This window comes from Oratosquilla oratoria, chromosome 2 (genome assembly GCF_046742065.1).
Source record: "Oratosquilla oratoria isolate Oo_2021 chromosome 2, ASM4674206v1, whole genome shotgun sequence".
Taxonomy (NCBI): domain Eukaryota; kingdom Metazoa; phylum Arthropoda; class Malacostraca; order Stomatopoda; family Squillidae; genus Oratosquilla; species Oratosquilla oratoria.
The window spans coordinates 42,172,389-42,187,735 of NC_134778.1; the positions used below are offsets into that span (position 1 = coordinate 42,172,389).

Sequence of the window (15,347 nt, forward strand, 5' to 3'; positions counted from 1 at the left end):
GGAAGCATTATTCATTGGGCTTTATTTCAACCAAAGAGAAACATCCCTAATTGCTGCATGAATGTGATAGCCTTACTGAAGACAATGTCCAAGCACATCTATTTATTATATATTTTACCCAATACAATTTTTTTTCTTTATAAATCTAACTATAGGACTATAACACCAAAATAAGCATTACTAATTAAGACATCAAACAGTTTATGACATTATGACATGAAAGACAAAGAGTAGAAAAATATAATTATCAAAATGGAATGATACTACCCACTGCTCAGAGTTGGGCATAGACAATGCTGCTCTTGAAAGCATTTATGACAAACACAACAAAATCAAGTAATATAACAACCATTTTTGATGCTGTGACAGATATTTTTTTTAATGTGTTCCAAAAATGTTACAGAAGAGTGTTTTTTATTTTCAATATGTGTATTGCTGTCTTGTGGCTGGATATGAATCTGAACAAACATGCAACACAACTCTGCCAGCATAAACCCCCAGTAACATTAACTTTCATAAAATTAATTTGTGATTAATATTGACTTCTGAACCTCACAATAAACTACTGGTATACATGGGATGTGCTCTTAGTATTAGCTCAAATGTTATAAAACTCAACAAATAATATAATTTTCAAAGTAAAAGTGAATATACCAACTAAGCTCCTGCATGAAAACATTTGCCTTCAATTATCCTAATCAATACTTTTTGTCACTGAACAACCAACATGGACAAACACAACTTGATAAAGGCTTATGTGAGCACATTTACCTTTAATTCATACCACTTAATATGGCAGCATACATGAACACACCATATAGTGAGGGACCTCTGATGGGAGCCCATAAGGATGATCTGTTTCCTCCACTGCTCAGTATTACAACTTAATGGCATTGAGCAGATCAGCAACAGCAACAACAAAAACACTTGTCTTTCAAAGCCAGGATCAATGTGGCTGTCTTCTCTTTCCATTAATCTGTACTGAAAACAATCTTGTGGTATACAGGTGGGACTTTAAAAAGTACCTCCAAAAATAGTGTTATCAACCCCTTCAATGTCTAGCGTGCACATGCACGCAAACATGCATATGGAGTGAGAAGTATTCAAATGTCTCTCTGTCTTCCAATCAACTCTGCAGAAAGCATCCAGATCTCAAGCAAGGGACATTCAATTGTTGTTAGTGACCCAAAGACCAGGCTTCCACACAACACCTGTGTTAAAACAATAGGAGCCACCAGTGTTTCAGGGAAACACCCTGATACACTACTCAACTACAATGAGAAGGGTGACTATCTGGTGCTATCATTGTCACTCAACCAAAACCCTTTCTTCTGATGTATCGATCATCATATGGCACCACTGTAAAATTATACATTTGTAAATAAAATCTGGTTACCCTGGAGGTTGTATTGCATGTAGAAACCAGAAAGAACACTGGAATTGGTAAAGAAAAGACACCACTCAGCCTTTGCTCCTCCAACACTCAGATTTTGTCTCTCCCAATAATGTAGATAGAACTACACATCAACATCTGGCAGCAGTAAGGGATTTCCGAAGCAAAAACTCTATCATTCCTCTGAAGCAACAATTCTATGACAGTGGGTCCACTTGAACATAAGTCGTCTAACAACGCTATGATCTTCGCAAAATCAAAAATCAATATGAGGAAACCTCTCTTAGCTGCATTATCCAGCATCTACTAAGAAGCACCACTGCATTCACTCCATCATACAAGCAAATCCCTATTCATCTGGCATCCTGCTACAAAGCACTGCTGCACTGCTTCACTGCATTCTTCAGCATCTACTATGAGGAAAACCCTCTTCATGGCATTCTCCAGCATCCATAACTCCCACCACCTCTACACCAAGACAAGTCGGACGACCTCCTACTCCAACATCGCATCGCGCTTTGCATGTCACTGCAACAATGCTTCAACAATTGTCTCCTATGAGCCAACACTACAATGCTCCAATGATCATCTTCTCCACACCAATGATTGTCAACAGCCAACCCCCACTCCACGCATCTACCTTTGCAAAATCTCCATCTCCCTTTCCCTTATTTCCTTTGTATATATGACATGTCTATATATATATATATTTCAACTCACAAACTACATACACTGTACTAATTACTCCCCATTTCCAGCAGTGCATCTTCCCACTGATCCACCCACTGTGGCACCTTCATCTACTAACACTATATCATCTTGGGTAAGTAGATATTTTTCCATTCTCATTATCACCTAGGAGCAACATGGTCTCAACCATTTCTCCAATATTTTTGTACACCAACATGTCCAAACCCCTCTCTGACTCAACACACCAACCTGGTACACAAAGCCACTCTGCGCTCAATTCAAATACAGCAAACATGTCCCCTCCTTCTACTAACAACTCTTAAGAAAATTCACCTGCTACTCAAAACACCATGACAACACAAAACCTTATCACCATAGTCAAGAATGAGACAACATTACCTCTCTTTAACAGCAAGAACATTTCTGTACACAGTTTCCTCTCCGTGGTTGAATCAAAGATAACACAAAGAAACATCACAGACAACAAAGGCAAAATATGCATCTCAACATCCAAAATAGATCAAAATAACACATTAGCTAGTGATGTCATTCAGTCTGATTTATTTGAGGAAACCATAGACTATCAGGAATTTGTACAGCACTTTAGAAAGTCATTTGCTGCATTTGAGCCACTTGGAGCACTTTCCTCCCTATACTCTTTGGCAAAAACTTACAATCATGGTCCACACAACACAAGAACATAAAAGTAAAATAATTTGTGGTGATTTATGTGCCCCCAACAACAAACACTTGGAAAGAGAACAAGAACAGAGGAGGACTGCGAATCATTACAATCAGACCTGGACAAAATCTGGAAATGGACTCAAAAGTGGGAAATGGACTTCAATATCAAGAAATGTAGTATAATGGAGTTTGGAAAAAGTAAAAACAGAATAAAAAAAAAAAAATTAAATTGGTGAAGAAGAAATAAAAAAAGTGAACTCCGAAAGATACCTTGGAGTAATAATTAGCAAAGACATGACACCGGACAAACATATAAACAAAATAGTCAGAGAAACCTTCAACCTGTTAAGGTCAGTGAAAGTGGCATTTGACTATTTGGACGAGGAAATGATTGAAAATATATTAGTTACATTAATAAGACCAAAACTGGAATATGCAGCGACACTATGGACATCCAGTACTAAAAAGAATATAAAGAAATTAGAAAGAATACAGAGAGCAATGACAAAGTTGGCACCAGCTCTTTCCAAATTGACATATGAACAAAGATTATCCAAATTGGAACTACCAACACTGGAGCAGAGAAGAGAAAGAAGTGATCTACTGACTATCTATAGAATCATGAAAGGAATGGAAATCCTTGATAGGAAGGATTTACTAAAAAATGGCAATGGAAAAATGAGAGGACAAAAAGAAACTCAAAAAGGATGACTGTAGAAGAGATCTGAAAAAAAAAAAAAAAAACTTCCCACACAGTGCTGGATATCTGGAATAATTTAGATAAAGAAACAGTGTGTGCAAACAATAATCAAGATTTTAAGAAAAAACTTGATGCTGAAAGATACAAAGACGGGTCACAACGAGCATAGCTCCCTTCCTGTATAATACAACTGGATAAATACAACAACTAAGTAAATACGAGTATATATTAAAAGGAACCTTGGGTCACAGACAACTTTTATTGTGAACAATTCAGTTCACAAACATTAAAAACCAAAGAATACTGTACTAACTTGACCAACTCTCTCCCATTAATTTGGTCATTCAGTTCCACTGATGTCCCTTTCGAAGCCTATAAATGATCCATGGCAATCTGTTGTGTGTTCGGTAGTTGTGCAAATTGTAGAGGAAGTTAGCAAGAGAGCTAATAAAAACTAAAGCCACAGCAATGTTAAGGTAATCAATGGTATCCATAGGCCTTCTGATTGGGCATTTCTCATCCACTTTCACGAGTATGACACGTTGATTGGTAACAGCACATCGGATTGTGTGAAAGTCCTCATAATATTTACCTCCATGTCTTACTAATACAGTCTGAAAAAAAGGAGAAAATATATTAGAGAAAGGAGTCGCATCAGAACCATTTTTTATACTGTGACTAATTTCAATGCAGAAATAACATGAAAATAGTCTTCTTTAACTGCTCATCCATTCTTACCTCACTCATGCCCATGGTTCCCTCAGTTAAATAACATTGTCTAGCACTGACCAGAATGGAATATCTAATATCTGTATCCCCTTAAAAGTCCTCAGTAACATTGTTTATCCCCAATTAACATGAACCAAAGAACCAATAGGTGGTCAATTTACATGGTCAACCTCTCCCACTGGACAAAAAAAAACTCGAGTATCTAGCCTTATATATGACACACCACATTCATTTCTTACTCAAAATACCTTAAAAGTGAAGGCCAATAAGAAAATGATTATACTGGGTACTCAACACTTCCAGGCATGGGATTTGGCCTGCAGATAGAAACATTCATCACTGGATACAAACAACTTGCAAGACTCAAACATGTTTCCACAGCATGGTATCCAATTATTTGAAAAAACAAAAAGAATCTTACAAATAATACAAAATAGAATTTCCAATAACTGGCTACACTAAAATAACTTTTAACAGAACATCTCCACTTAGGCCAGCATAAGAAAATTATTAGCACATAATGCTATGCAACAGCTCTAAAACCCAACCAACCCTTCACACTATATCACACAAATACAGCCAATCAAACAACATAAAAGCAACTCCAAAAACATTCTACTAAAACATCTACAACCTAGCCCTAGTACCTGCAACATCATTATCATGCACTGGAGTTGGGGGGTTACCTCACTCACACTGCTGTCATTTCCCATTTTCCCAAAGTAAGCCCCCATACAGCCACCCAACCCATTCTAAGTAGTTCTCAACTGGATTGGTCAATTTGCCCCTGCCATGATTCCTGTCTCCTCCACCGAGGGTTCTCTCTTGTTGAAATAATCCTGTAAATGGAATCAACATCAAGACATCATGCCATGTGTCTATAAAACCAAAGGTAATGTTCACAAATTATGCTGGTAACAGGCTTTTGTTTTGTCAGAGTAGTCACTGGTCTGATATACAGGAAGGACCAATGACATGGACCTGCAAGTGGAGGTCCTGCACAATGGAGATCAAAGGTGATCATTTCCCTGGTGTCTTTCAAAATTCATCAACTTCACCTCTATCTGGAGTTGCAGTCTATCAGCTTTAACTATATATCTTCAACCTCTTCACACAAGCAGAGCTGACAACTAGTTTCTGTTCCCTTCTCACAACTATTAGTCATAGACAGAAACTGACCCACATTTATATAATACAGACAATCCAATGTTTCTTACCATGAAAAATACAAATTTGAAGTATATAAAAGCCTTGGAAGGGGTGGGGATGATGCAGGTATGGGATGGAATGGAGAAGGGAAAGGGAATGAAGAAGAGTTGTGGAAGGTCACTTGGCCAAGGAATGTCATGACTTTCCAAAACCTATTTCATCATGGGAAATATATGAATTATTGAGGGGTGCAATTTGAACATTCCCTTGCTCTCTTCTATAGTATTTGCAATGATGAATATTCCCTTATTCTGTTTTATATAATTTGACCTTTGTCCTTTGTGAAAATTCTTCTAAATTCCATAATTTTGTAATGCTACATGGACACCCTTGTAATCATTCCTATGTTATTCAATTTCTGTAAACTTTAGAAACCATTCCATGGTGTAGAAACATTAATTCCTTTTACTCTACAACAAGAGACTGACAACTCTCATCCACTTCAGGACACTCCTCAAACATGGTAACCAATTGAAACGTGGTGTATAGGAAATCTACCATGAAGATAATTTGTTACATTTCTATTCCCATCACAAAGGGTTAGGTTTTCCTTACCTATTATGAAATCTGTTTTGAAGTCATGTAGCCCTCTCCTTCTCATTTCCTATTAAGAAGTGGGAAACGAGATATTGAACCAGGAATTAAAAGCAGGCTGATGGAAAACCAAGTGCTGCCTCACCACTTCTTAAGTCATGTCCCTGAGTTAGACTCTCATCCAGGAGTTGATTCCAAGAGTGAGATAGTAGCTGAGACTACAATATATTCAGTACCTCTCAATCTTCTGTCTTACTAACAATAACTTCAGTCTTCCAACTAACAACCAAAGTATGTAATGGGAGGGGGGTCTGGTTATTTATGGAAGCACTTAGTCACAACCCACATGGCAGATATATAACTAGTTGTATCTTATGGGAAGGGGAGTTATGCTCATGGTGCCCTGTCTTTGTATCTCACGGTGTCTAGTTTGCTCTTAAATTTGTGTATATTTTTTGCACACACTATTGTTCCAGATATCCGCTGTCCTTTTTGAGTTTCTTTTCATCTCCCCTTGTAATTCTCTTATCCCATTTTAGTATGTCCTCTCTATCAAGGACTTCCGTGCCTTTCATGATTCTGTAGATGGTCAGGAGGTCACCTCTTTCTCTTCTTTGTTCTAGAGTTGGTATATTCAGTTTTGAAAATCTCTCCTCATATGACAGGTTTGAAAGTGTTGGGGCCATCTTTGTAGTTGCTCTCTGGATTCTTTCAATTTTCTTTTTAGTACTGGGTGACAATAGTGCCAGGAATAAAGCTAACAGAGCATTAGGTTTCATTGCTAGGATGGTAACGAATAGAAGTGCAGAGGTAATTATTAAACTCTATCTAGTGATAGACCCATCCTTGACTATGTGGTACAGTTTTGGTCTCCGTCCTACAGAATGGACATCAATTCACTAGAATCAGTACAATGAAGAATGACCAAAATGATACATGGACTCAGAAACTTACCTTACAAAGAGAGGCTTAGGCACCTTAACTTACATTCTCTGGAAAGGCACAGAGTGCGGAGTGATCTAATAGAGGTGTTCAAGAGGATCAAAGGCTTTAACAAGGGTGATGCAAACTAGGTCATCATATTAAAATAACAGGGCAGGACTCACAGTAATGGTTATAAACTGGACAAATTTAGATTTAAAAAGGAAATAGGCAAGAATTGGTTTACTAATAGGGTGGTTGACAAATGAAATAAACTTAGTAACAATGTAGTAAGCGCTGAAACTATCAGTTGTTTTAAGAAACGATTAGACAACTTTATGGATGGGGATGACAGGTGGTGATGGATACGGAGCTGCCTAGTGTAGGCCTTATGGTCTCTTGCAGTCTCCTTCATTCTTATGTTCTTTTGTTTAAGCATACTGCAGTCCAGGCCTTATTAATGTGACTAGTATTTTTTTTACCGTTTCTTCATCCAAATACGTAAAAGACACCTTTATTGATCTTAGCAAGTTGTAGGATTCTCCAACAAAATAATCTTTTTATCAGGGGACATGTCATTTGTGATGATTACTCCCAGGTCTTTTTCAGATTCCACTATTCTTTACTTTCTTTGTTCCGATATTATATTGTCCTGATATTCTTTTTTGGATCACATGAAGAATCATCACCCCAGACTTTGACAGGGTGACAATTCTTCATGTGGGCTATCCTAGGGTGACAATTCTTCATGTGGGCCATCCTGGGTTTATGATTCTTCATTTGTATAAGTTGATGACAATAATCATAACCTTCATTCAACCTAACGTAACCTAACCAAATCTTTATTCCACTGTTGATATTCGGCATATGGGGTAACAGTTCTTCAGGTGGGATCTCATGGGGTGACTTTTCTTCATATGGGCATTCTGGGGTGAAAATTCTTCATGTGACCCTCTTCTTCTATTTTTTCCAAATTTCATTATGCTACATTTCTTGAAGTTGAAGTCAATTTCCCACTTCTGACTCCATTTCCAAACCTTGTTCAGGTATCTCTGCAGTGATTCACAATCTGTTTCAATGGCAAGTTTATATAAACTATAGAAATGAGTATGTTAAAGTGAGAAGAGAGGAAAAAAGGAACCATGAAAAGGATACTATACATAAATGCGAAGAGCAACCCAAGCTATTCTATCAATACGTGAATGGTAAACTTAAAAACAAACAGGAAATAGTGAAACTATGCCAAGGTAATATAGAATACACAGAAGAATTAGAAATGGCCGATGTCATGAATAATCACTTCAAATCTGTTTTCACTAGAGACAAAGCACAATACTAAGATGAAGGAAATGAAAGGCGATCTCCCCCTATAAGCGAGATAATAATAATAACACAAAAAGAATTAATGGAACCTTGACATCAGGAAATCACATGGCCTGGATAGAATTGCAAATTGGCTTCTAAAAGAATGCAAAGAAGAACTAATGGACAAAATACACAACATAATAAGTTGCTCACTTATAGAAGGAAAAATACCAAAAGACTGGAAAAATGCTAACATTGTACCAATATATAAAGGAGGAAACAAGGAAGAACCAACTACAGGCCAGTCTCACTAACAAGTACTATAGCCAAAATTTGTGAGAAAATCATCAAGAATAGATGGTTAAAACACCTGGAAGACAACAATATAATAAACCCAAGACAATTTGGGTTCAGACAAGGAAGATCATGTACCACAAACTTAATATGTTTCTACTCAAGATTAATAGACATAGTGCAAGAAAGGAATGGATGGGCTGATTGTGCCTTCCTGGACTTATAAAAAGCTTTTGACAAAATACCACACAAAAAATTATTTAAAAAACTGGAACATATAGGAGGGATATAAGGGAACCTACTAAAATGGATGGAGGACTTCCTGATTGGTAGAAAGATGAGAGTAGTGCTCAGAGAAAAATATTCAGATTGGAAAGAGGTGATCAGTGGAGTACCGCAAGGATCTGTATTGGCTCCAATAGTGTTTGCTATTTATGTGAATGACATGGCTGAGGATGTGAAATGTTACATGAGCTTCTTTGCAGACAACACCAAACTGTTAAGGAGAGTAAAAATTGAAAAGGATTATAAATTACTGCAGGAAGACCTGAATAAGGTATGGAACTGGAGTCAGAAATGGGAAGTTGACTTCAACATAAGTGTAGCATAATGGAGTTTGGAGAAAGCAAAAATAGAATATCAGGACAATATAAAATTGGAACCAAGGAGGTAAAGAAGGAGAGATCCAAAAAAGATTTGGGTGTAATTATCTCAAATGACTTGTCCTATGATAAACAGATAAAAATTGTCAGAGAATCCTACAACTTGCTAAGATCAATAAAAATGACATTTAAATATTTGGACGGAGAAATTTTCAAAAAAGTATTGGTCACACTGATAAGGCCTCAACTAGAATATGTGGCGACGCTGTGGTCACCCAGTACCAAAAAGAATATAAAGAAAATTGAAAGAATCCAGAGAGCAGCCACAAAAATGGCACCTGCACTTGCAAACTTGTCATATGAGGAGAGATTGGCTAAACTGGAGTTACCGACTCTGGAGCAAAGAAGAGAGAGGTGACCTACTGACCATATACAGAATCATGAAGGGCACAGAAATACTCGATAGAGAGGACTTGTTAAACTGGGACAAGAGAAGCACAAGAGGACATGGAAAGAAAATCAAAAAACATAGCTACAGAAGAGATCTGAAGAAAAAGTTTTCCACATAGAGTGGTGGACACTTGGAACAAACTGGACAAAGAAATAGTGTGCGCAAAAACCATTCATGAGTTTAAGAGTAAACTAGACACTGAGATACAAAGGCAGAACACCACGAGCATAGCTTCTATTCCCGCAAAATACAACTGGGTAAATACAAGTGTAGTTCCCCTTCCCATAAGATACAGCTAAGTAAATACATAGGAACAATATGGCAGAATTCCTTCCCCCACCTAATACAGGGGACAGAAAGAGCTAGAATTAGAGTAGTTAAGGACAGTTTCAAGGGAATGATATAAGGGAAGGATAATTTTAGTACAAGAATAGCATCATTCCTTTATGAGATGAGATTTTACTCTAACATGGACACATAATGCCTGGCTCCAGTCCATAGGGGTCCCAAAATAGTCCCTGAAGCATAGGCTGTATTTTACCATCCCGTCAATTCCCGAGTAATCATAATAATCAATTATAATAATAATTTATTCTGACCCTGTATACGGCAGGATATGGGGATGACATGTCATCTATGAGGAGCTAAGATGAGAGGGGGGAAAGAGTGGAAGATGGGAGTGGAATGGATGGGAATGGCTGGCTCCCTTATAAGGGGGAAAATCTCTGTGTGTAGTAGTAGTACTTGGAGACAATAATAATAATGATAACAATACTTATAATGGTAAATGATAATAATGATTATAATAACGACTCACCTGCAGATTACGTATAAAATTGCAGTCCACACAATCCCATGGGTTGCCACTCAAAAACATAAAAAATGCTCTATCCTTGTCCATCTTGATTATATACTCCAGCACTTCTATTGGTAGCTGAAGCAAATTAACCAACATTCTATTAGTTTTCTTGTGTCAAATAATAATAATTGATGCTTAGACAGGTTGATTCAAAAGTTACAATCTCAATATAGGCACTTTCAAAGTCCCATGTTTCCCTTCCCTTGTCTTCCTAACAATTGTTGCCTTGAGATTCAGAAGTGGAAAATCTGGAGCCCCACAATGGCTGGCAGTAGTCCTCAGGCCCTCTCACAGATCTCTCTGGGGAGAAACTATGAACTGCTGTCTATGTTATATTGGTGTGGGACTGTTTCTATATTACCAACTGGAAATGGGAAGAGAGCAGTCACCAATTGTCAGGGTTCTACGAGTATAAAAGGTGAGAAAAGCAGTTGAAGTTAATAGTGGAAAATCTTGGACCAAGTCCATAGACCAAATGTCAGCCCATCAAAGCTGCACCTAATGATGAAAGTGATGTGGTTGATGAGTTTTGAAGACAGGTAGCTCCAATGTCTATCTTACAGGACCACAACAAGCAGAGACAAAATTGCAAAAGATAGTGTTTTCTGCAAAATAAACTCCTTTCTGTTATGTAATCTATAACTTGAAGGTCTCATTTGAACAATGCAACTTTTGGAAAGCCAACAATACCTATAACTAAGACCTACATTGTAATCAAGTTTCCAGTCCAGTTTGGAGAGTAAGTACCATTAGGAGTTAGCATAGGTGGAAACCTTGCCTTCTGGACAGCACCTATGGTACAGGCACCCCTAGGGTTGCTGAACCTCACTTTAAAGTGTTACTGGAAAAAGCTTCTGTTATGTGTAATGTATTTCAAGCTCCACCAGGGGAAGGCACCATATACATGGTATAACACTGCCTGTATTCCAGGTAGTCAAACAAAAATGTAAATAAATGGGTGTACTTTTAAAAGACAGTGAGATGAGTTGCACTTATGAGGGTCTAGTGTAACCTAAAGTTTCAAGAGTTTCCATTTCAACATATCAAATTTTGATGGCAAATTTACTGCTAGCCCATCATAAATTCTCACACACATTGCTGTCGTCGTTGTCGCGGAATAAGAAGAAGAGGATTTACGACAAAAAAGGAAACCTGGTTTGTATTGTAGGGGCGGGGAGTGATTGTGAGTGTTCGAAATATTATCTCTGCAGTGCTAGTCAATTGTATTAACACAGAATTGGCAAAAATGAAAGAAAACAACAACTCGAAAGTCAATCATGAACCAGAGTCATCTGGCGTCAGTCTATCGAACTGCAATGTAAACAAACATTCCCGAAACACGTGTATCAACAAAGACAAAGAAGATTTTCCAGGATTTAGTAAATATGAAAGCAGGAACTTAAGTCGATTATTAGAGATAGAGAGGGATATGAGCAAAAATAGGATACGGTGGGAGAATGAAATTATGGACTTAAGAAAGGATATCATTGGCCTAATGGACTGCTTAGCACAAGCAAATCACGAAATTTCTGACCTAAGAGGAACCTACTTGGATCTTACAAACGAGATTAAAGAAATGAAAAGGGATATAAATGAACTGAAGAGTGATAATGAAAAGAAGAGAATTAATGATAATACCAATAGCGAAAACTTAAAGAAAGAAGTGAACAATGAAATACAAGAAATGACGGGAAAAATTGAAGAGAACCTAGGTAAAGAAAGTATTCAGAAAATTAAGTGGAAGGAAAACATTGAAAATAAGGAAATTGCTTTCAAAGAAATAGTCAAGCAGCAAATGCAGGATAATGCAAAAGACACAATTATCCAAGGGATTAATCAAAAAACTAATTGGGTCAGAGATACAGTAGATAGGAAAAAATGTATTGTGGTATATGGACTAAAAGAACAACAGGGATTGGTGAGGTACATGAGAGAAAAAGAAGAAAAAGAGACAGCAGTAGAAATCCTAAATGAAATTCAGGGGGGAGACCGAGGTGCACGCAAAGACCTGGACGAGACATATAGAATCGGTTGCTATTCTAAGGACAGAAATCGACCTCTAAAGATAAAATTAAGGTCACAGATGGTAGTAGAAGACATATTTGAAAAAGGCAACTTGACAAGGAGTGAAAAGCACAATAAGATATGGATAAAAAGAGAAATGAATACTGAGGAATTAGAAAAAGAAAAGTCACTAAGAGAAGAAGCAAAGGAAAATAGCTCAATGAGAACAGAGACAGAAAGCAAGGGATTCCATTGGAGAGTAATCGACATGAGATTGAGGAAATGGCACATCAAAATGAAAAAACCAAAGACAGAAAAAATAATGGAGGAAGAAGAAAATTAAAAGTGGCCTATACTAACATTGACGGATTAATTTCAGGTCTGAATGAACTCAATGATTACCTGCTAGAAGAAAAACCAGACATAATGGGAATTGTAGAGACTAAACTAAGAGGTGAAATACCATCCATCGATATTGGACATGGACTATATAATTACTGGATAAGAAACAGGGACAAGAAACAGGGAGGAGGAATCATGTTCTTGGCCAAGAAAGACAAACGTGACAAAAATTGCGGAGGGCAAAGGTAATGTTGAACTGATCATGATAAAAGTTGAAGCCAAGAATATGAAAAGTATAAAGTTTGTGGTGACCTTTGTACCCCCACAAACGAATGCTTGGGGGCACACTAAATCACTAAATGAGATACTAATGGGCAGGGGTAATCTGGTAATTATGGGGGACTTCAATTGCAAAGAAATTTGTTGGGATAATATGACAGTGCCAGGAGGAGATGACTTGTGGAGTAATGTACTGCTGGACATGACCATGGAATACACAATGACCCAATGGGTCAGTGAAAACACCAGATACAGAAGCAATGAAGAGCCATCAAAACTAGATTTAATATTTACAACAGAACCTGAAATTGTGGACAAAATCCATTACAAGACACCAATTGGAAAGAGTGACCATATACTCATCGAAACTGTACTAAAGGAAGAAATAGACATGGAGAGAAATGAAAAGCATAGGAAAGGAAGATTGATGTACAACAAAACGGACTTTGCAAAACTAAAGATATTTTTCAGGAATGCAAACTGGGAAAAATTCTATATGGAAGAGACAAAAGTGGATGAGAAATGGAATATCTTGATGGAAAATTACAATGAAGGGGTAAACAGGCATGTACCAAGACAAAAGCGAGAGAGTACATCAAATGTTGGTTCAACAAAAGATGCAGTGAGGCAAAAGACAGAAGGGACAAAGCTTGGAAAAGGTGGAGAAAAGATAAAAAAAAAAACTAGTAAATGGCAAATTTATATAAACTATAGAAATGAGTATGTTAATGTGAGAAGAGAGGAGAAAAGGAACCATGAAAAGGATATTATAGATAAATGCAAAGATCAACCCAAACTATTCTATCGATATGTGAATGGTAAACTTAAAAACAAACAGGAAATGGTGAAACTATGCCAAGGAAATATAGAATACACAGAAGAATTAGAAATGGCCGAAGTCATGAACAATCACTTTAAATCTGTCTTCACCAGAGAGAAAATACAAAATTGGGACGAAGATAATAACAAGCAATCTCCCCCCATGAGTGAGTTTACAACACAAAAAGAAATATCAGAACACCTATCAAACCTTGACGTCAGAAAATCACATGGCCCGGATGGAATTGCAAATTGGATTCTAAAGGAATGCAAAGAAGAACTAACCGACAAAATACACAACATAATATATAGCTCACTCAAAGAAGGAAAGATACCTAAAGACTGGAAAAATGCTAACATTGTACCAATATATAAAGGAGGGAACAAGGAACAACCCACCAACTATAGGCCAATATCACTAACAAGCACTATAGCCAAAATTTGTGAGAAAATCATCAAGAACAGATTGGTAAAACATCTGGATGACGACAACATAATAAACCCAAGACAATTTGGGTTCAGACAAGGAAGATCATGCACCACAAACTTAATATGCTTCTACTCAAGACTAATAGACATAGTGCAAGAAAGGAATGGATGGGCTGATTGTGCCTTCCTAGACTTGCAAAAAGCTTTTGACAAAGTACCACACAGAAAATTACTAAAAAAACTGGAACACATAGGAGGAATACAAGGGAACCTACTAAAATGGATGGAGGACTTCCTGACTGGTAGAAAGATGAGAGTAGTGCTCAGAGAAAAATATTCAGATTGGAAAGAGGTGATCAGTGGAGTACCGCAAGGATCTGTATTGGCACCAATAATGTTTGCTATTTATGTGAATGACATGGACAAGGATGTGAAATGTTACATGAGCTTCTTTGCAGATGATGCCAAACTGTTAAGGAAAGTAGAAACTGATAAGGACTGTGAAGCACTGTAGGAAGACCTGAATAAGGTATGTAACTGGAGTCAGAAATGGGAAGTGGACTTTAATACTAAGAAGTGTAGCATAATGGAGTTTGGAAAAAGCAAAAACAGAATATCAGGAAAATATACAATTGGAACCAAGGAGGTAAAGAAGGCAGGATCCAAAAAAGATTTGGGGGTAATTATCACAAATGACTTGTCCTATGATAAACAGATTAACAAAATTGTTGGGGAGGCTTACAACTTGCTAAGATCAATAAAAGTGGCATTTGCATACTTGGACGAAGACATGATAAAAAAAATATTGGTTACATTGATAAGGCCTAGACTAGAGTATGCGGCAACATTGTGGTCACCCAGTACCAAAAAGAATATAAAGAAAATAGAAAGAATCCAGAGAGCAGCAACAAAAATGGCACCTGCACTTGCAAACCTATCATATGAGGAGAGATTGGCTAAACTGGAGTTACCGATGCTGGAGCAAAGAAGAGAGAGAGGTGACCTACTGACCATCTACAGAATCATGAAAGGCACAGAGATACTCGATAGAGAGGACTTACTAAACTGGGACAAGAGAAACACAAGAGGACATGGAAAGAAAA

At 37.3% G+C, this 15,347-nt stretch overlaps 1 protein-coding gene across 1 annotated transcript in view; it reads right to left on the bottom strand.

Moving 5' to 3' along the window:
- Positions 1–3,808: 3,808 nt before the first annotated feature.
- LOC143038579 (protein halfway-like) overlaps positions 3,809–15,347 on the bottom strand; it is a 58,578-nt gene continuing 47,039 nt past the window's right edge. Inside the window, exons 9-10 of the mRNA XM_076207975.1 lie at positions 10,330–10,446; positions 3,809–4,081 (exon numbers count right to left, since the gene is read on the bottom strand). Coding sequence (XP_076064090.1) covers positions 3,812–4,081; positions 10,330–10,446 — 387 coding nt within the window. The 3' untranslated portion in view covers positions 3,809–3,811. The remainder of the gene's footprint in view (positions 4,082–10,329; positions 10,447–15,347) is intronic.